General features: G+C 41.6%; 2 protein-coding genes across 3 annotated transcripts in view; one reads left to right on the top strand and one right to left on the bottom strand.

Moving 5' to 3' along the window:
* LOC109855160 (protein artichoke-like) overlaps positions 1 to 23,699 on the bottom strand; it is an 85,193-nt gene that overhangs the window by 46,304 nt on the left and 15,190 nt on the right. For both annotated transcript variants that reach the window (XM_020429049.1, XM_020429050.1), the window contains exon 2: positions 7,464 to 7,548. The gene's annotated coding sequence lies outside the window, so the exon portion shown is untranslated. The remainder of the gene's footprint in view (positions 1 to 7,463; positions 7,549 to 23,699) is intronic.
* Positions 135 to 2,438, top strand: LOC109855163 (maltase 2-like). Its single transcript, XM_020429055.1, has 2 exons — positions 135 to 1,411; positions 1,760 to 2,438. Exons 1-2 carry the CDS (start codon positions 183 to 185, stop codon positions 2,232 to 2,234), a joined length of 1,704 nt encoding a protein of 567 aa, XP_020284644.1. The 5' UTR covers positions 135 to 182; the 3' UTR covers positions 2,235 to 2,438.

The raw sequence follows: 23,699 nt of genomic DNA, 5'->3' as shown, positions 1-23,699 counted from the left end.
GTGCAATTATCAATTGATACCTTCCGATTGCGATCTTATCAACGGAAAATGATAAAATTCCAACGATATATATCTGTGTAGTAATATCTATCTAGATTTTTATAAGATTGTCATGTTATATAAGATATTGAGCAAAAGTAAACAAGTACATTGAATTCAGCACTGCTACTGAATCAGTAGCAATGGTTCGTCTGTGTGTCTTTGTCACAGTTTTAGCGGCTGCGACTGTTTCGGTATCAATCAGGAATGCGGGTAAGGATTGGTACAAGAATAGTTTGGTGTATCAGGTTTACCCGAGAAGTTTCAAAGACAGTGACGGAGACGGTATAGGCGATTTGAACGGCATCACGAGCAAGTTGGGACACATCGTGAACATCGGCGCTGACGCGTTATGGCTGTCGCCGATCTACACCAGCCCGCAGTTTGATTTTGGCTATGACGTCTCTAATTACACCGACGTGGATAAGGATTACGGCACTCTGGCCGATTTCGACAGACTCGTGGCGACGGCGAAGTCTCTTGGACTGCGAATAATTCTCGATTTTGTGCCGAATCACAGCTCCTGCGAGCACGAATGGTTCAAAAAGAGCGTACAGCGAATCAAGCCGTATGACGAGTATTACGTGTGGCGCGACGCGAAAATAGTAAACGGGACCAGGAAGCCACCGAACAACTGGCTGAGTGCGGTCAAAGGTTCCGCCTGGGAATGGAACGCGGCGCGGAAACAATATTATTTGCACAAGTTCAACGTCGTCCAGGCGGATCTCAATTATCGCAGCGCAGCTTTGCAACGTGAGATGAAAAACGTATTGACTTTCTGGCTGAATCGGGGCGTGGATGGCTTCCGCATCGACGCTATCAGTCACCTGTACGAGGACGCGCGTTTCCTGGACGAGCCGCGAAAAAACGCGTCACCGGATGACGACGAATACGAGACTCTGGATCATATTTACACGATAAATCTTAACGAGACTTACGCCGTTCTGAGATCTTGGAGGGAATTGCTGAATAACCATTCGAACACCACTGACACGAGATTAATCCTGACTGAGGGTGACGCGGATTTCGAAGCGTATTACAAATCGGGTTCGAATGTGCCGTTCAACTTTATGTTCATTCTCAGTCTCAATAATAAATCCAGCGCAGCAGACTTCAAGCGATCCATCGACAGTTGGATGAATCTTATACCTAATAATCCCGACTACGTCGCGAACTGGGTGGTCGGAAATCACGATAATCATCGCGTAGCTTCCAGATTCGGTGAGAAACGGGCCGATCAACTTTCCATGCTGGCGACCATTCTGCCCGGCGTGAGCGTGATTTACAACGGCGATGAGATTGGCATGCTCGATAGGAATTTTACGTATGCGGAAACCGTGGATCCCATTGGTTGCATCGCCGGGCCCAACAGGTACGTCAGTGGAGATAAACTCGAACAGAGAATCGCTCGAAGACGAAAATGTGGCGTTGGAATAAAAAATGCGCCAATAATTTTTACCACGCAGATTTATATTGTACTTGGCGTAATACGTCATTAGATTTTTTCGGACAAACCGTATTCTCTTTCTTACGTAAATTGTATATTAATTTATTTAAATATATTCAGCGTAAACAATTAGCGATACAAACCGCATTCGTTTTGAAGAAGATCGATAATTCAACTCAATTAAAAACGCTTTTCCCGCAGGCATTCCTTAATTATTCCCGATTTTTCTTCAATAATCGCGCGTTTTATTTATTTATTTTTTTTTGTTATCAGGTATCATTTGAAGTCGAGAGATCCGGCGAGAACGCCGTTCCACTGGGACAACAGCACCAGCGCCGGTTTTTCCATTAATAATAAAACCTGGCTTCCGGTGCACACCAATTACAAGACGCTGAATTTAGCGGCGCAGAAGACCGCGGCCGTGTCCCATTACAAAGTATTCCAAGCACTAACGCGACTGAAGAGAAAGCCGGTTATCGAGCGGGGCTCTCTGGAAACCGTATTGGTCACCGAGAAAATCCTAGGAGCCGTACGGCGACTCGACGCATCTGTCGTGGCGCTTATGGTTAACTTCGCCGACACACCCGTTACCGTCGACGCCAGGACTTGGATGAATATTCCGGAGCAGTTGATCGTTTATGCGCCCAGCGTGCTCTCCGGGCTGCTCGCCGGATCGCGCGTTGACACGACTCGCATCACCATGCCCGCTTCGGCTTCCGTTGTGCTCACCACAGCAGATTTGGTTTAGTAAATTTCTGCCTATCTTGTACTCGTGGGTAACTTTCGTGGGTAACATAGAACTTTCGAATATATATATAACATGTATACGATTCCGCAGGCGAAGCGTCTTGTATGATGTACGATATAGATAGCAGATGCAAGTTCTTTTTTTTGTTAATAATTTTTTTGTCGATTTTAACGTACATTTATTTAATTCTGATAATGCTGCATATTTTTCTCTCTTTCTCTTGTTTTAATTTGTTCATAATAAAAAAAATTATATGTAATTATGTATATTATATATATATATATATATATACATATTATATATATGTACATATATAATTTGTGTACTTATAGATGTCACTTTTTGCAATAACGGTTTTTTTTCGTGGTTATACACGGCGACAACATGAATTCTGATATTTCGATAAATATTGACTTTTGACAAATACCGATGGTACTTTATTCAAGTCCGATTTACATTGCAGTAACTCTCTCGCAACACACGCCGAATATTATTTGCTTATTGGAAAATTTCTCTCAATGTAAAATCTCAATGTAAATTCACTTTGCTGCTCGACAAATATACACATGGCAAGACAAGCAAATTGTGTGAACATTTGTCTGATTTACGATTTTACATATAAAAGCAGCTTAACAAAGTAACAATGCGTTTTATTATTAAAAAAAAAAAGAAAAGGATTTGCGATTCGGTGTGTGCAGCGCAAAGGATTAAAAACTTTCGTACATGTAAATATACGCATCTTCAAAAAAACACTGATAACAACGTGGTTTTACTGATCTAAGTAATTCGTGTATTTTTGATATGTAAATAAAATTCTTTTCTTTGTGCACCAAATATTCGTAAAAATGCAGCAAACAAATGTAACAAAAATCTCTACGCCTGACCGAGAGAAACAAAAACAAACAAACAAACAAACAAACGCGTAGTGTTGAAATCTACACATTTCTCGCGACAATAGAACGGAAAGAAGGAAACTGTAACTTGAAGGAGAAAAATAGACAGACATATACGCGCGACAGGAAAGCCGATAGTTCGATCATGATGGCTAAGATGCTGCCGGCCCGGTGAGAGGCACAGGTTTATACGCGCATCTTCGGCTGTGTGCACATGAGTAGTTGGAAAAATTCTCGAGTTTTCATGCCGACAGCCGGCACTATGCACCGGCGCGCAGCACCAATCACGCTGAGTGCACATTCTTCAACCTCTTCTGTCTCGGAGTCTCTCTGGTTCTCCCGTCCCCGAGACAGCCGGAGGAGAAGAGATGCGCGCCGCTCTTCTTCTTTCTCTCCCGCGCGCCCTCGCCTCCGGTTCCACACGGCGGTTTCGTTTGTATATCGCGCGCATATAACGTGCATGTGCCACGGACATACGGGCGGGCGCGGCGGAGCAGCTTGCGTTTTCAAGCGCGCTATCTTTCTTCCGACATTCTTTCCAGTTCGCGCAACCGCGACCGGATATTTGGTGCCGTGAACCTCGGCGACTCTGCCGTATCTCGTTTGTTCGCCTCTAACTCAGGGACTCTTAATTAATTCGCAGGTAGCCCCCGCCACCTTTTTTTACGTCTGTTATGTCCGCTACGTTTTTTGTCTCTTTCTCTCCCTCTCTCCCTCTCTCCCTCCCTCCCTCTCTCTCTCTCTCTCTCTCTCTCTCTATTTCTCTGTTTCTCTCTCTCTCTCTCTCTTCTCATTTTTAGCTTTGTACGAGATAATGGACGCCCAGTGCAAGAATTGGTCCGTGATGCTAGCAACGGAGAGCCGCGAAGAGAATTGCGTTCTTCCTCAGTCGCTTTTTCGTATACCTGCGCAAACTCTTTGATATTTAAGAGTATTCCACTAAATGAAAAATATTTGTTCGTCGTGCGTATTCGTTCGCAGTACGAAGCAATTGCAGAAGAAAGTGTGTATAGAAACTCGGCCTTTCCTTCCTCCGGATCCGTTTTGCAGACGCGATAAATTGCTTCGCGTCTCGTTTAATAATGCAACGCGAAATAGACGAGTCGACGATGTTAAAGATCAGCGTGTTCGCAAACAGATCCTTTGTAAAGAGCCTTTCTTCGAGTAGCTCTTTTAGAATAATGCACTAGCAACTGGAGGAACAACGAAACTGGGCAATTATTAAAATAGTTCCGAATAGCGGAAGAGTGAAATGTTTTAATACAAAAAAATACTTTAATAAAAAACTGCGTAGAGAAAGAGCGAGAGAAACGCGAGAGAAGTGATAATATATATCGTAATGTTATTTTTTTTTTTTCGATTCTTTCTTATTTTAATTTGACGCGGATTGGAGTTTCGAACGTTAATTTCGCGCGCAACACGATCAACTATTAAACAGCTCGAGGTACTACTATCCACGGTTGGTCGCGCCATGCAACGTCGATTTACAACACACACGCTATGGAGAGCCCGGCGTAAAATAATCTCTGTCCGAGCATTAGTCCGGACCCTCCCTCCCCCCTTTTTATGCCCATATGCCGCGACTATACCTTCGCTGAATGGGCGCTATATACTAAGTGGATTTTATGCGCACCCTGAATCCAATTATCCTGAATAATTTATCGCCGAATCGCAGACGTTAATGACATCAGACCAAATTAGGCGAGCTTTTCATAATGGGAGCCCATAAAAATAGCGGCGCATATGGCCCACGTACACGCTCTCACCTTTTCACTCGTTAATGAATCATCACTGTCAGTGGCGCAAATGGAGCTGATAATTACGTTGTCCGGAAATCATTGATCGCACGCGAAGACGAGACTTTGTTTTGCTCATATCTCGTCGACATATTAATTAGCTTTTCCGTGAAATAATAATATGCGTTAAATACGTTATAATCGTGGCGGTTCTTCCGCCTGCGCGTTACGTGTAAATACGGTCGAATTATTAATTAAATACAGAGAAGAGTCAGAAATCAATTTTGATACACATTTGCATTAAAACTGCAATATAAATTGCGTCCCGTCAGACAAGAGGAAAAATCTAGCGATCATAATAATCCTAGACTTTTAATAACCCTTTTTTTTTGTAAATCGCGAATCAATACCGATGTGTTTGCTTTAGAAGACGCTTTCGGCTGGAAAGGCTGAATATAACACACGTGTTAATAACACAATTCAATAAAAATCCCCTTTCTCGTACGAACGCAACCCACGCATGTACGCAACATCAATTAAATTTTATTTTTATTGTTTTTGACGTTGTTATACCACGCATTATTGACAGAGTTTTCGGCGTATGATAACGCCGATCGCTTTTTCCATTTCCATTTATAAATATCCCCGGTTGCGTTTAGCACGTTCGCTGAACATTGGCACGCGTGTGTTCGACGACGTGAACGGAAATAAATGTGTAAAAAAAAAAAAAACAAAAAAAAAACAAAACGGAATGATCAAACGGACACGTGCGATGCCGCTCGTATATCGGAATATTCTTTTGAAACACACACGTTTCAAAATCATCGCGTTTTGTGCAATAAGAGTCGCCAACTGTCGGTCGATTTGTATTCAGATGCGGCGCAAAGAGAAATCATTTCTCCGATTAATTGCATAAAAAAGATCAAATTGACAAATTGTTCCGCGATTTCGAATAACGCGGATTCACCGCATGTGTGACACTCCGTACCAAAATGGTACGGGGTGTAAAAATTCGGATGTGTAAAAAGAGTGTAATAATTGGAAAAACGCTTTGATCTCTCGAGCGTTATTTAACGTCTTTTAAATACCCTCGTTAAAACACTTGCTTCTTTCTATTAAAAACCTTGTGAAGTTTCAAGTGTCTGTATTATATCAAAAAATCTATTGAAGATTGAAAAAAAAAAAAAAAATACATAAAATTAATTTATTATTTCCAGAAATTAGTACTTCAGACACACGTTTCTCTTCTGGTAAAGGAAAATTGCGCTTGCAATAAACATCGAGAGAGAGAGAGAGAGAGAGAGAGCTTTAGATTTTCGAAGTCCTTCGCGCGTTACTTGCGTGCGACTTTCCGGCCGTTCCTCTTTGCACGGACACGTAATTACACGGGCGTAGTGACCGCAACGTAAAATCACGGTCCATACCGCATTTAACACTAGAGAGATACACTAAGCTAGTACGGTAAGCCGGCGTAAAGTGGGTCGTGTAAACGTTGTCAATGACGTGCAATACTGTGCCACTCTCGACGTTGTATTCCGTCTCGCGACAAAGCCTTGATTTGTCGCAGTGTTTGAGCAACAAACAGAGGACCTTTAGAGCGCGCGGCAGTCTTCACACAAAATGAATAATCAATTTTTAAACAATTTCACGCCGTGAGCAAGGCGGGAAAAAACACAATTAGTTTAAAGCGTTTAAATTAACGAATAAATATTTTGCTGCGAATAAAGTGAAACGCAAGTGACGCGCGTCACCGAAACGCACATTTCCAACGCGGTTTGTCAAATATCGTTTTTTTTTCCTCCTTTTTTTTTCCATGATTTTTTCCCAAGTGGTCTTTTCCACGCAAATGACGATTCCGCGGCGCCGCGATAAGGAATGCGAAAATGCCACCGTGAGCGTTCTTTCAGCGCGAAAACGGTAAGTGTCATCCCGTTCCTCGCAATGAAGCAGAATTTCTCGCCTCGATTCTTTTAACGGTTACGGTAGAATTTCTCTTGAGTATATAACTGAACCGAGCGAGAGTCCGAAATTCTTGCGGACGTAAGTGTACTCGGCAGCACGTACACGGTCGTCGGAAAAGGAGAAACTCGACACGAAGAAACATTAGGAACTATTTATCAGTTGACTTTCCGTTACTTCACCGAGGAGCCCACCCACTTGAGGCGGAAATAGTGCTTGGTCAAGGAAAAAGGCTTCGAGTTTATACGATAGTCGGTTAGTTTTACGAAGAGGGCAAAAGTTCAAGGGCTCAAAAGAAAATATCATAAGAAGAGACTCTTGATTGAAGTTAACCTCTATTGGAATCGCGTTTGCGCGAGAGAGCGCGGCTGGCGGTCACGAAACGTGGGCTTTGAGAAAAATTAAACGTTTTTACGTCCGCGTGATTTATAAAACTTCTCGAATTGTCGCAATTTTGCTTTGAAAGATTGATTATAAGAGCAGGTTAAAACGCAATTTATCGCGTTCTCGGTACAAGAAGGTATTTTAGACACGGTTGTAATTTATTTCAACATGAATACATTAACGACCTCATGCATAATAGCGACCCTGTGGTACGAATATTACTTTTCAAGCCGATGTTTATCAACTTGTTTATTTACCGCGTTTGACGTGCCTTTTACATTGGATGCTGCCGTGAAGCGTTAAGCGGAGTCTATTTGCAACAGCATTCTGTCACGTTGAATCCTGAAATCAAAGAGAAAACTTCGTCACGTTTACTATAGTAATGTCGTAAAAAAACATTCTGTCAACAAAATAACATTGCAAATATTAAATGTTATTTAAAGAAATCAAAAGTAAAACACCGCGTTTAGATTGTACAGCGGGTGTTTTTCGCTTTCGGATAACATTGCTCGCGAATGTACAAAAATTAACGAACTTCGTTGAAACCGCGTATGGATTGAAAAGCCCGGCACGTTTAAAAATTAGCGGATAGAATCGCATACGCTCGCTGAAAGATAGCAATAAAACGAAAGAAAAACGCGAAAGAGCACGTACATGTCTCTCTCTCTCTCTTTTTTCTGACGAGATACTGCGGATCGCGAGCACTTAATTCGCCACGCTCCAAAACCGTATTTAATTCACGAAAGAGTGCGCTTTACTCGAGATTTAACTCCGCATATTCGACGTCGTAAGCGACTAACGTCCGACGATGCATCAGAGAGGGCCCGCCCGGGTGTACATAGCCCGCAGCGCAGACGTAACTACGTTAGCCCCCTTCGTGACGGTCGGTAGGGTCCTTTGAGGGTGGCGTGGGTGCCGAATACCAATCAGTTATGTCAATTGGCCTCAACAAAGTAATGAATGGTAATTGCAAGCCGCCGGCACGTCCGTCTCTCTTCGTCTCTCTGACGGTGTGCACAGGTCTCTCTACCCTTCGACCGATTTCAAACACCGCGTGCTTTCCCTCTCGACTGGCCACGACGTCATGTACAGGTCTCACGCGCCCACGTCACGAATGGATCCTCCTTCCCCCTATGACGGTCGTCACACAATCGATTTTAAACCGTCTAATCGGATTTTCCAGCGGAACACGAGCCAGGGCGTCGGTAATCATCAACGGATTTGCACGAATCAAGCGAGCTGGTCCCATATAACAGCAACCGACGAAAGAATTCGCGAACGATTTGCGAATCAGTGAAACGAACGAGCGAGATTCGTCGGAGAATGTTCCATTTCAAAAGGAGATAAAATTCCGGCTTTTGTAAATGTAATTTAAAAGTAGTGTAGATTACTTTTTCTATTTTTTTTCTCTCTCTCTCTCTCTCTCTATTTCTCTCTATGTTCACGTCCGCATAAATGCGCGGTTTTTATACCGCGACATTTCGTCAATCGTTTAAAAGCCGACCCGTAAAGCAACGTTGGCAACTTTCTTTTCGAATTTCCTTCCGCCGTTTTTTTCCGGAAGCCCTTTTAAAATTCGCTTAGCGAAACGAGCCCCCTTTTTGTTGGTTTCCCGGAAAGATTTAAAGGAGCGGCATGCGCTTTGCACCCAATGACGCGGCACGTTTCGCGGACATGTGGCGAGAGAAAAACGAGAATAGTCGCCTGCCTATCTGTTATCTGGTAATTACGCCCCGTAATTACGAATCTTGCATGACCAGCGGTTCTGCCTCCTCCCACCCCCCCCCCCGTCTTGCTTTTCCGGAAGGTCGGAAAAATAGGATTTTCCACGGTGGTGATTATGTTTTGCATTTCCGTGTGCAATTACGCTTGATTGCCGCCGGCGAATTTTGCCTCGTGCTTCTCTTTGCGCAAAGAAACATATCCGGCTCTTGCTCTTTGTAAAGTTTACGCGCGATGTATCCGTCTACGCGTGACGCTGTGAAGAAACGCTCAAGCGTAGTCTCTGTACTCTTCTCCCTCCGCTATTTCTTTATTAACGTTATTCAGTCCAGCGTAACACAAAAGAAAGTGCTCAGACTAAACTTCACGTTTTGTTTCCATGTTGTTCGTTAATGTTCCCTTGTCTATAAAAAAGAGCCGCGAGAACGGAGTCTTCTCTCTCGCGAATAACGCTCGCGTAGTATTCGCAATACGACGCGATAGAATGTTATCGTATCTCCCCTTCGACGACAAAATCACACTTGTTTAATAGTCGGCACGAAGTGCGATATGAAAACATTTCGCGGCGTTCATTTGCGTTATTCGCGCGAGTAACAAAAATATCACTCTCGCTTATTAATGCGCATCGAAGATAATTACGAGTGTATTTTTAAATGCTCGTTGTTTGTCGTCGACACAAAAAAAATTTATTTTAGTACATTACAGCGTGCGAAAGTATTAAACAGACAAAAATTTTCGGTTTTTCTCGCAATGAAAAGAGAAAATAGAAATTACACATGTGAAAAAAAAGCTTAATAAATATTGAGAGAAGTCTGAATCTGGCGTTAAATAATGGTTTACCATCGTTTGAAAAATGTATCCTCCCACAAATTGAAAAAAAAAAAAAAAAAAAAAAACGATCTAGTCGCGGAAAGCTCGGCGAGATCCCGTACGCGGAATATACATACATACGTGTACCATCCACGTCGTCGTTCATTTATGAATTTGAAATTACACGTAAACGGAATTGAGCGCCAGGAATCGCTCGACGTAATACGCCATATATGTGCTAGATGTTTGTATTAATTTGCAATGATAATGAAACGACTGTTTGCCGAAAGTTTCCTTCGTGCCATTCGACCGCTGTTTATGATTGAAATCGATTTATTTGTGCATCGAAGCCGTCGAGCATATTCGTCACGTGCAAACACTATACACGAAACTCCGTGCGCGATATATGTATATACACCGCGGGAGAGCGCGACGAGAGAGATGCCGGTAAACATTGATCGAGACTCACGAAATTGAAATTCAACGGCGTATCGTTGTTTACCAATTGTACTACGGCTCCTCCATAATCAATCGCGCGAAATTCGCGTGTTTCGCCGCATCCGAAGCAACGTCTTATTATTGTATTATTATCGTTAGATTTTCTTCGCCGCGCAGTGATGTGGATCATTATTGCACTTATACATATATATATATATATATATATAGCGATAACAAATAGTCACGTAAGTGTGTTGTGTGTGTCCGTGTGCATGTTTGTGTGCGCACGTACTTAACGTACTACGCGCGAACATATCCACGTACGTTTCCCGTAGTGAAGGTTCGACTAAATCCTTGAAAGAGCTACGACAATGCCGGTAAGTGCGGCCCTTCGCTCACAATGCCCATGCAGTAACAAGGTTCGTGTGAAGTGCTCGCAAATCAGACCCGATAAAATGGTAATCGCACACCGAGGTAGAAGTTTGCCCCGAACGTCCGACCGCCCGAGAGAGTGGAAAGGAAAAGAAAAACCGACGCCAGGTCCTTATTCGCTGACAGTTCTTTCCGACGTGCTGCCAATCAACCAGCCAGCGGGGAAGTTTCTTCTAAAGTACGTCGTAAAGCGCATGAAAGGATTGATAGTCCGCGTTCAAGCGAAATATCGCACAAACTTCAAAGAGCGTCTTCGAATATAGCGTGCGGTGAAGGAAGAAATATTAAATATATATAATATATAATATATATAATATATAATATATATAATATATAAGCGGCGACATTTCGAGTGATGTTTGGAGATATCGAGACATCAGACAGAAAATTAAAAAAAAAAAACAATAAAGAAATTTGCCACGCGAATCATAATGCGACTAACCCACGCTGACAAATTTCACGCGAATTTTCGCGCGAGGATTTTTCGCACGCTTTCGTCCTAAGTCGGAAAATGCCTTTATCCGGCCGCGGAGTGTCACGGAGAAGAGCTGAACTCCTGAAAAAACTTTTTTTCGGTGATTTATTCGTGTCGTACGGCAGGATTTACATCCGCGCGCTTTTTTTCCTTTTTTTACGAACTCCACGAGGGAAGAAAAGTCACTTCTTTTTCACGGGAAAACGTAGAGAGATAGAAACCCCCAGTTCTAACTCTATTCCTAACCCTCTGATCTGTAGACTAACTCGCAAAAAATGTAGCGTGCACAGATACACAAACATAAATCCAATTCACGTTTCAACGTGCGCGCGCGCGCGATAGACATGTTCATTTACCGTAGCGCGTGGATGATAAAAGAATGAGTGATGGTATGAAGAGCTCGGCGCTCATTATCCATTAACAATGCGCCCGCAGTTGGTTGGCTCGAAGCTGTTTGCATGTGCTCGTCTATTTCCATGAATAATTTCCTCAAATAAAGTCGATACTTCAACCTGGCGGAAATACAATCAGCTACCTTGTTTACATGTACAATCGCAAATTGTTGTTTTCGCGAGACGCAATTACTTTTTATTTAATTTTCGATGCGTACGCGATGATACAATTTTAAATATCGGATTTATGTAGATATTTTTTTTTTTTTTAATCAAAAGTGTACGCGCTGAATATGTTAATCAATGCGGATAACGTATTGAAATTTCCTTTATATATCTGATTAACCGATTTTACGAATGTATCTATTTGTCCGGTTCGGCGTTCATCAGTAGATACGTGGTGCAGTTAATTCCTAGACCATATAATAATCGTCACCGCATTGTACGTGACGGGCGTGGTTGTGACCGCTAATTTCTGGGATTATTAGGAAGGCTTTATTAGCATTAGCGCAAACGGATTTTATCTTTCACGTAATAAAGCCATTACTTAATCAGCAAAGGGCACGCGTAATTTGCAATAACGCACGCAATTCGTTTTTTATTTGTTTTCATGAATCTGCCATGTCTCGTTTTTAATCTTTTTTTTTTGTCGCGTGTGTACTCTAATAAGATTAGATTTTTTTTTAAGACACGGATAATAAAAATTATACGCCCTAATCGCGTTAAAAAGTAATTAATAGTAGTTAGATGTTAACGCAACAACGATGTGGCAATAATAATTACCGATAAAAATTAATTGGATTCAACACAATAATAAATATCTTGCTGCATGTAAAATCGGACTGAGACTATTCAGTTATATTTTGTAGATTTTGAATCAAACAATAGTTCGATTTGATCTTTCGTTATGCGTTCGAGAACAAAGAGATTGTTAGAACGTTTGTACGGTACGTAGCATCGATAGTCGGAGCGAAAGCTTCTTAACCTTTCATGCTGCAGTCGTTGAACTGCACCAATCGCGGGCATAGGCTCGGTCGTACGTCACCGACATCTGTGCTTTACATCGACTGATGCAGCATAAGCTTTTGTCTTGCCTTTCTGCGAATATTTCGGAAGAATATTTCATCTCGGGAGAAGCTTCATATCTTCCAAGGCGAAACTGCGATCTATCGATTGACATTCAAATATCCTGCGGCGAATGGCAAACTATCCCTCCCTTCCGATCTCGAGAGACTCTATCTTTCGCTCGCCGTGCAATATTTTGTCGGCACGTTACATGCTGTCGTGTAACAGTTGTTTACATTATATAACACAGTTTTAATATAATTTTTTACGATTAAACACATTATTTTTTCTCTTCTCTCTTGTACAAATGTATTACTCGAAGCTGTCCAACAAACAACAATCTTCAACCAAACCTACAGAAAGTCACACTTGAATACACACACGAGGAAAAATCATACTGCAATAGCATTCTGAAATAGCAACGTCGCGTCGAACTCCAATGTGTTCATAGACATCCTTGATAACCAATATCCGGTGTGCAAACTCTCCTATTGCTAGATGCGCAGACACACATATACATACATACACACACACATACGCAAGATGACAAATATGCTCTTACTACGCCCCATGGCGCATATATTATTCATACTGCCATTATCATAACGCAATGTCGACTGGTTTACGAAGCAAAGATGCTGTTCCTGATAGTTTGGAAGTGCTCCAGTATCGAGATAACTTGGCATAACCTAGGATCGTCGTCGAGCTCTCAATTAACGCGAGAGACGTCTCGCGAGCAACGTTTTTATCCTACACCTCTCCCAAATGGATAGTTTTTTTTCTTTGAAAGTAAAACAACAATGTAGTTTGAGCACGCTACTTTACATAATGAATTCAACTCTGTTTTACACGCGTGCGCGTGTCATGATTGCATAACAAATCCGCGGCAATGTTTTACACGCGCAATCTACGCTCGTAACAGAGATAATAATTATCGGAGCAAGTTTTAATGGTACGGTGCGCGCACGACCCGTATAAAGAGACATAAAGAGACACCGGGCTGGCGGCATGTCGGGAATGATTTAGTGTGATGATAGCACGGATCTCGGACCTGCATCGTATTTCACGTGCTGTGATCACACACGCGCGGTGGCATGGACGAACCACTTTTGTCGGATGAACCTCGCGCCGGACGGGGGAGGAAGTGTCCATCGGTAAAATGAGACTAATGCACTTGGAGAGCACGTGCGCCAACGATGACACATAGTTTGTGTGCGCGCTGTTTGTGTACAAGGCGACACGTGACACCAAAGCAGGGACCGCGCGCTTTACAGAAAAAGAACGGCTACAAAAATACGTGTGTTCACCTGGACGGCTAATGTGTTTGTCGAAAAAATCTACGTATGATGTGCAAACAAAATGCGTAACGAAGGTTGTTTTTCTCCGTTAAATTAAATTACGCTGTAATTAAACACACGTTAAATAACACACACATATATATATATATATACAGGATGTCCCATAATTGTCCCGTAAGTTACGTGACTTTAGTCACATATTGTTTTTTCACTCTTTCTTCTCTCTATTTTTCGAGTTTGATTTTCATGCGTTATTTTTTTACATCTCTCATATGTGTATTATAAGGTTGTTATTGCGTTATTTATTGCAAATGTCGCAAAGTGGTAAAGGACTTTTTGACTCAATATAACCTTCTCTACTTGCTCATGAGAGATTGCGGGACACCCTGTATATATATGTTATATACATTTTGTGCATGTTTACTGTTCTTCATGTGTTATACAAAAGCGAAGTTTTGCCAATGAGCATGTAGAGAAACACATTTTTATGCGCGGCCATGTTTCAGATAACAAGGTATGTAAATATTGTGCGCAAATTTGTTTCTACAACAGATGCAGCATTTTTCGAGCTGTCCAAGGCATATATTAAGTTTCACAGCTACGGCAATAACAAAACATAGATTGTAACTATTCATGCGCGCGTCGATTTGATAAAATTTTCAAAACTCGAATTGTGTTTTGACCGTTATTGCGTTGTGCTATTTGACTACATTTTGCTGCATTCTAGTGTTTTTTTAATATTGTAAACGCAAACGTTACTCTGTACAATTGAAACGTAAACTATACAAGATAATTTTTAAAATGTATGAAAACTGAGGTTTTGATCTAATTTTAAAATTAGACACGTTGTACAACTGTAAGAGCGTTTTGCAAAGTCATTTTTACATTTGTATAATTATCTTAATTAACAAGAAATGCGATTTAGAAAAAAAATTGAATGTAAATATAATCTCGTTAATACGTTCCAACTTCTCAGATTTCCATCTTTTCTTTCGTTCACGAACTGAGATTGATTCTACCTTTTAATAATTACGTAAGAATAGAAGGCTTGATGAGAAAGTATTCTCGAGTTAAATTGCAATCGTGAACGATCGCGAACAATTCTGTTTTTTCTCTGTAAGTTTTATCAGTTCTTTTAAATCAACATCAATAATATTTTAACGACACGGTAAAAACAAATGTTCTAAATATCTGAAAAAATCGTCAGTTGGTAATTGCTGATAATAACTAAAACAATGTCAATCCAATTACGTCATTATCTAATAACATATCTAATGACGTAATCTCAAAAAAGAAGTACAAAAATATCAAGTAAATCTTATAAATCTCTGAAAACGTCTTTTCAAAATTAAATTCTAGAAACACATCTTAAAAAACTCAAAGACCGGTTTTACATTCTAATTCAATTGCTTTTTAATTTAAGAGGAGAGAAACAGAAAAGACCAGATGAACAAAGACATAATGACTTTATGCGGTTTTAAAATTTTATTTTATGGAATCAATTTGCATTGTTTTCAAGAAAAAAGACCTATCGAGAAGAAAGTGAGCGAGATTCATTAGAATAGACCTTAAGTTTATTACTCGCGACTTTTCGGCCAGTGAAAGTGGAGCAGAGGAGAGTTCCAAGCATACTCCTGGGACTTGAAGAAAGACATTCCGAGATCGTTATCCGACATTTGGCTCTGATATCGAATAAGAGTTCTTCGGACTTATAAACTCAAAAGAGGAAACTCTCTTGAGATTAAGCAGAAGAGAAACGTCCGTTTGTGCGAAGAAAGCGCGGCGCTATTTCAACGTTGCTTCCCCCATATTTCGCGATCCATTCGATCCAATTTGTTAACAAGCAAATTAAAAGTTTCATTCTGACCACGCGCGCGGAAGCTTCGAATTCCCCGAAATAAAAATTATAACCATTTCTGCGTAACGTGCATCACACGTATATATATAAACGAAATACAAACGATATAAAGTAAAACGTCAAATAATCCCAATTTACATGTTTACGCGATAGCCACGCGTGTATATCATCATCAGAAAATTGAATCATGTCATGTCTGTTCAATATTGCCTATTGTATACTTGTTATTGTTATAATATGCATATTCTCGACATTTCCAAATATCAAAACCTTAATTAAAGATATTTCGTATTTTACTTTTACATGACAATTATACTTAATGAAATATTTGTTTCGCGCGAGATTTACATACGCCTGGTAATTTTCGCTTATTTATTGCGCCCATTTATTGGTCCTGGAAATTCAAATGCGTTGTCATGTACAAATAAAATACCATTTTTATTACATTTTTTTTCTCGCGATATGTGTGTTTGTGTGCGTATTACCGAAGCATTAAGAGCACTTTTTTCCGATTCGTTCCCCGACGTGTGTCGCTCGAATTTTTTGAAAGGATCTCGCGCGACATCAACGGAGGACCGGCACGATTCAAATCCTAATGCAAACGGATAAGATCTCTCTTGCAGTCCGTAGATACGACTACTACTTGCGCACGGATCCGGGTGCGCAGATAGGAAATTAGTTTGTTCTCACTAATCGCACCGTGTGGTTTACGTGTGTGTGTGTGTGTGTGTGTGTGTGTGTGTTGGCAGGGAGCTACCGCGCGCTCGTAGGTTTTGCTATCTTGCGCGCGGTTTATCTGAAATCTGGACAGTGACACATTGTTGCTACACCGGATATTTCTGTAACAATAAAGATCTGTCACAGTACGTTCCCATCATTCGCATGATGCGTGTGACGTGTCACGCGGGTTTCGGATTAAATCGTATTGCGTGGATATCTCTCTATCGAAATTTATAATTACGGAGATATTGCAATTATTTAATCTGTCACGAAAATTTTGTAATCGAGATCTCAATGTGCAACGCGAACGAATTTCGCGTAAAAAAATATTTCGAAACAAAATGAGAAATGAGAAAGAACCGTGCGTGAACGGAAAGGCATGTACGCTCATCTTCTGAACTTTGTTGTTTAACACAGAGAACAATGTAATTATGTCTATCAATATTTCATCTTGTGTTAATGCATTGTTATTAGCTCTTTGTTGCAGCGTGTAAACGCTTCGAGCGCACTTGGAAGAGAAATGTGCAGCAAGAAACGTGAGCATTCGGCGGTTTCTTCCGCGAAGAAAGCGCGCAAATCAGTTTGTGCTAATGAGACGCGATTTATACAAATGCAGCGCAAATCTGTGTCTTGAGACGCCGAGATATAATCATTACTTCCCGCTCTCTTCTCCTCATCCCTTGTTTCTGACTAACGCGCGAGCATTCAATTGCAGTTTTCCATTAAATTTCCGATAGATTTTTCATACCAGCCGCGACGTATGAAGGTTATTCTCGCTCTCTGACCAAGATCACGATCGAGATTTGTTCTCTCTAACCCGCACGTGTGCGCGATGCATTATCAGAGCGCGCGTTTGAAGAGGCACGAACGGCAGTTGGAGAACAAATGATAACGCGTGTTAGCGAACAAAGCAGCGCGATCGGCGAAAGATTGCCGCGTATTTCTGAAACGATTCTAGCGTACATGCTCTCTCCCTGGGGCCAGTAACTTTCCAGATAAATCAAATATGTAGCGCGTGAAATGGGGCGCGCGCGAGAAAGAGGGAGAGAAGAACAGACCAACTATACTCTCGATAGGTCGCGCGGAATGAACGGGAGCAAAACGGACACAGAATCCTCTCGTTGAAGCTTCCCCGCGCGTCGTCGAACTGTCTACGCCTCACACATACTCGAACCCCGAAAACGCGATAATGTCGCGCGTAATTAATTCGCCGTTGGAGTTACACATTATCCCTCTTTCCCTTTCCTCTCCTTCCATCCTCTCTCTAGTTGCGCATCGTAATCGCTACGAGAGAGAGAGAGAGAGAAACGCCTAAGTTGCCTGAAGCCCCAGAGATGTCGGCTGTTTGTAAATAATTCTAATCTAGATATCGCTGCACCGAGCATGAAAATTGAGATGGGCGAGGGGAAGGAGAAGGAGAGGAGGGAAAACGTATCCCAATTCGCAGCGTATTAATCAGAATACGAGATAACGTCGCGCGACACTCCGACTACCACCCCCGTTGCGCGATCGCAATGTTAGAGTTGCGGCAATCCGTTCGGGTGTACGTGCGCACACGTACGCCCTAAAATTACGTCGACGCGCATGTTTGCACGCGAGGATATCAATAATTTCGAAGCCGATCGGCTTCACGACTCTCTCTCTCTCTCTCTCTCTCTCTCTCTCTCTCTCTTTCTTTCTCTCATCCTCTTTCACCAGACGTTGAAAATTGGATTTGTAAGTCACTTCGACGTGTATATCTACATATATGAGAAGCAAAACTATATTACTCCCGCGTAATCTGTGCGGCATTAAAAGATATTGTTAGAGAAAGCGAAGACATTAAGCTTGCTTACAATATATTAACGTAGTACAAGTATTCTGACTTTGTAAGACCTAATACCTGCGTCGCGGAGAGTGAATTTAAATGATTACATTAAAGCAGTGTTTCACTCCCTTCGCGTCTCTCGTGTGAGAAAGAATTTCAGATCTTATAAGGTTTAACACGCGACACGCGAGTATTATTAACCCTTCAATTATGCATCCTTCGATAAGTTCCTTTATACACATGTATATATCGCATGCATTTTTCTGCTACACACGCGGTATTATAATTGACGCGGGCGATTACCCCGCGTGGCTCGGTTTTTTTTCTGTGATGAAAAAATGATACAGGGTTAAACACTGTAATATAAAATCACCCACGCGGTAACATATATAAACGTTTGATAAAAAATAGTCCGGGAAAAAAGAAAAGCGCAAAAATACATACCGTACGCGAGTGAAAAAAAAAATATATACCGTATTTTATGATATTTTTATTTAATATTCTAATATTACTCTCCGCACGCGCGCGTTACTGCTGTCTGACGCAAAGGTCATCGGTTTTTACGGCCTCTGGCCGTTTTTTCTGTCTTTTATTTATTTCACGCTCTGCGTACATCCACCGTTCTCGTTGTGTTCGTGTCTTCCAAACAGAATATCCCCGTCTTCCCTCGGAGCGTCGAGAGAAGAATCGCCGCAAAATAACGACGAGCGGCCGGGCGTGCCCGGTATCGCGATGTTCACGTATTCATTAAACGCGCGTGACGCCGCGTTACTTTTAAACGTCCCGACTTAACACCGGCCGCACGTACCGCAAATATATTGCAGGAAGTTCACCAAATGCTGCGCTCGCAATCCGCGCAACGATACACGAAACCACATTCGCTTTTGTTCCTCCGTTACAAAAGGGAGGCGTGGTGTGCATCTGTCCCGCATCCGGCGAAAACGCGGAATTGGGCCCTCCGGGACAGTCGCTTTAATGAAATCGGCAACTAATTTTATACTCGTCAGAGGTCGGTTATATCATCGACATAGAGCGCGTAACTTTATAGCGCCGTTGGCTCCTGTTACGTCGTCGAACATACACATCGCAGGCGGAAGAGCTTTGTTCTATTTCTCTCTGTCTCTCTCTCCCGTGCAGCTAACGATATGAGATTTGACGGATGTCTCCCGCGCGATAGGAGGTAGAGAGATATTATTTCTCTCTCTCTCTCTTTCCTCTTATGCAGGATTCAACCCTTCTCTCTTCGATAAATATGAAGTGGATAAAGGACGACGTGGCGGGACCATGTCGTAATTAGTATGCGGAACTTTGACATCTTAAGATAGATCGCGTCATTCCTTAAAATCACCCCTCCGTGAAAATCATTACTTGCAGACCTTCCTGGGAGTCCTTCGTGTTTTCTGGAGCGAATGAGCGATAGGTCCGCGCTTAGCTTCGCGCGCGTTAGAGACTCTCTCTCCTGCCTCTCTTTAGCAAAGTATCGCGCGCGCCTTTGAGCGACGTCCAAAGAAGGTTGCGAAACGAAGTAATTAATGCGCCGCGTTTCTCGCGCGCGGCTTCAAGCCCCGTCTGTTTTCCGTGAAGTTTTACGCGGGATGATGCAAATTACTGTTGGATATATATATAGTACATCCAACTGTGTGGTTAGTTTTATTGGAGATTTAAGCGAAGAGAAGAGATGGTCATGATATGAGATTCACCTCATTATGCGTCTTTGATCCGGAAAATTAATCATTTAATTTCAACGATTTCGTGTTCATTGCGTTCGAGTGTTTACTTCCTCGACTTTTACGAAAATTGCGAATTGTGTGTGATGAGTGCATTTTATTTTTTACAAAAAAATTAATTTGACACGTTGTTTCTCTCTCTGTGTATATGTATATATATTTGTAATTGTGGAATATGATCCCGTATACTACGAGGGAAAAACACTCTACGCAACGTTAACAACACCGCGGTTAATTATGAAGTTAATTGTAAGATAACACGTACAAAACCGCGCGACGAATTTGTTAGAACGCTTACGTACCTCTGTAATTGATTTCAACAGCGCGAATGCATTGTTTCACTCGGTGATTTAGCGAGTACGCGGTTGCCCCAGCGCGTACGCGATACTATCAATAACATGGCGTATCAATATTACGCGGCTAGATATCGTAATCTGCGCGTGCAGCGGAAAGCTCTCCTATAATCCGATCAGTTGTAACAACCGCTCGCGGAAATATATTTTTGGTTTTTTCAGCTTTTTTCTAGTTTAAATTTTGGCGCACACGCGAAAGAGACAGAGAAAGAGAGAGAGAGAGAGCGAGAGAGAGAGAGAGAGAGAGAGAGAGAGAAATAAAAGATAGACGCGTTTAACAATACGGAGACGTTGCCATTTTCTCTTCCTTGAAAACGTAATGTGATTTTCCGTGTATTCAATTAACGGACCGACACGAGTATAATTACTGTCACACGGAGTATGCAAAATTTATATAATACACGTCTAAATGTTGATTAAAATTGAATAGTTTTTTTAACGAGGCCTGTGTGTACTGAAAATTATGAAAATTTAATAAATAGACAAAAAAAAGAGTATAAACTACACGAGCACATGCTAATGAATAAACGCATTAATATAAACAAATTAACATATTTTGCCGCTGACGTGCAATTGGACGTGTCAAGACGCACGAGTGCGTTAACCTAATTGAAAAATGCATTAATATGCACATCGTCATTTACATCGTGACGTCATTACCATATATACACATTTTAATCTTAATTTTCGAGTTTACGGTCGATAATCAAGAATTAAACCACACACACACAACGCCGATTGGCACATATAAAATATGTATTATAACAAAATGACAAACGAACGAATAAATGATGATGCGTAGCTAAATTTCAACTCGTCTGCTCGACGAAGCAGCTTGCTTGCACAAATGAGACGCACAACAACTGTGTGCTTGCAATTTATTCGCATAAATTTGCAACTAAATACGATTTTGCGATTTCTTTTTTTCCCTCCCCTTACAAACAAACAAGTGGAAAAAGAAGCGTAATAGAAATAAGCGCGCAAGGATAAACTTAATAAGCTTAGTAAATGTGGTATTATATCAACAAAGTAGCTTAATCCTTAATGACTGAGGCGCGGTGTGCCCAGAATCTTGTTTGCGAGACTGCATCTCTCTAATTCTGTTGGGATCCGCAATCTATGTCTTTGTTTACAGTCTTGTCTGACAGTGCTCTTTGCACTTGAAGCGTCAGCGGTAACCGGTCTACTCTTGTTTCCGTTCCCATGTATTATAAGCTCTCTCTCTCTCTCTCTTTATCTTTCTCTCTCCCTCTCGTACACGCCCCGATGCGCGCTACTTACGCGCCAGAATCGCGTTCTCTCAGAGAAGGATACAAAAGTGCGTTGCATTAACATACGGTTCGTTATACATAAACCTCGCGGTTTCATATACACACGCTTCGCGCTTAAAATCCACTCCCGCGCGCTCTCTCACACCACCGTCAGCTGGAAAATTATGAGAAATATTATCTTACGCGCGTGTACTTTGTAATTCCCTTCTCCATTCTCTCTCTGAGTGGACAGAGCGCTTTTTAATCTCTCAACGTTTCTTATCTCCGGATACTTGGAATATGCTTTAAAACGCAGGAAGATTACATTCTTCGGTGTATACTTAGAGGGATATATAATAGTTACTTTCCAAGAGAGAGATGATGACGCGCGCGCTAACGCGCGGACTTGCTTACTGCACTTGACGGCGCTTCGAAAACGAAATTATCACGTTATTCGCAGAGCTTCGTTTAGATTTTATCCGCGTCGATACGAGCACCGCGTACGAGGCTGATGGAAAATCGAAACCCTCCAGCAATGACGAAACTTTCTTAATTATCGATTGCGAGCGTTATGCGAATGGAGTTGTTCCCAGGAGGAATGGAGGAAGAGAATATGCGCGTACATGTGTATGTATGCATGTTTATATATGTGTGTGTGTAGAAAATTGTTGTCAGCTGCGTCTACTCGCATACATTTAAACACGTTTGCATCAATATTGTCAATTAACAAACTTTCGATAAGTGTTTCGCTTACTCAGTTTCTCGCTACGAGTTTTACGAAGAAGTTAAAGACGAAGAAAGAAAGTTCAATTAGGTAACTCGACTCACAAACAATCTTTTATCTTTTGTATTAGAAGTAAAGTATTTTGTGGATATTGTTTTACGTATGATTTTTGTGAAACGTCACGTCGCGCTTTCTTATAAAACAATAAAGAAGACGATAAGTTAACAGAAAAGTTGCGTGCGAGAAAAACTCTTAAGACGAAATGCGGATCCCGTGATAGTCAGCATTCGACGTGCGCTACTTGCGAACGAATCGACGAGGAAAGGCATTATAATGAAATCGGTTTTCGCTTAGCGCGGCGCGTTCTCAACCGGCCTTTATTAAATCTGCGATTTCGTCGTCTTCCTTTCTCTCTCTTTCTCTTTATTTCTCTCTCTCTCTCTCTCTCTCTCTTTCTCTATTTTCTCACTCTCTTCCTCTCTTCTTTTTTATTATAATTCACAGCTTGCAATCCTTGCGGCTCTATTCTCGAGCGACGGTCGGTTGTGGAACCTGTCTATTGCTCCTCGTTCCTTTCTCCTTTCTTGCCGCCCCCCGATCTTCGGACGAACCTACAATGCCGTCTTTACTGTTCGATAGCCTCTTCCGTCCATCGCCGTGAATTGAGAAGGAATAAAACCGTAATGCACGTGAAAAACGTTTAACGGTAACTCGACGTATTCACTTTACTTCGCGCCGGCAGCGGCGAACGTGTTTTCGAATTCTCTTTACGGCCGCAAGATCTGCAGTACACTTGCAGATGCGACGGAGCCATTATTTACAGAAGAAAAAACAACAAGAAAAGCTTCAAAGAAACCGAAGTGCGCCTTCCCCAAGACGTTTTTCCCCGAGTCTCGCGAATACGGCAAATTAAAGTTAAACAAATTTTGATGGCACCGCGGTAACACGTATTTCTTTATTTCCGCGCGGAAAAGGCGCAAATAACAAGAATTTTTAGCCTTATAGCTTTTTGTATGCGGGCGAAACTGCGCGCAAGCTCATCATCGACGTTCAACACGATAAAGCGTTTTATAAAGTTCAGCAAACTCCGGGCGAAAGATAGCAATATGATTATCCGAACATAAAACGCCACGGCTACATCGTTTCCGAACTTGGTCCAAAAATAAAGAAAATTCCTCGAATTTTATTTTGAACTATAAGAAGGGAAAAACCAAAGATCTTATGGTCCACGTTAGAGATGGACGTTCAAAAGTGACATAAATCAGTGTATTCCGATCAAAATTTATTGTTGATCATCTTCAACACTGTTATTGTTTATTTTAAACGTTATATTCTGTTATGTACTGTTATTATTTATTTTTAGTTGAAAAAAAGAAATATACAATATAAACTCTTTGAAACTCGGAAGAGAAATTATTGCGA

Source organism: Pseudomyrmex gracilis, unplaced genomic scaffold (assembly GCF_002006095.1).
Source record: "Pseudomyrmex gracilis isolate BER0280 unplaced genomic scaffold, ASM200609v1 scaffold_82, whole genome shotgun sequence".
NCBI lineage: Eukaryota > Metazoa > Arthropoda > Insecta > Hymenoptera > Formicidae > Pseudomyrmex > Pseudomyrmex gracilis.
This window is presented reverse-complemented; position numbering and strand designations above follow the sequence as displayed.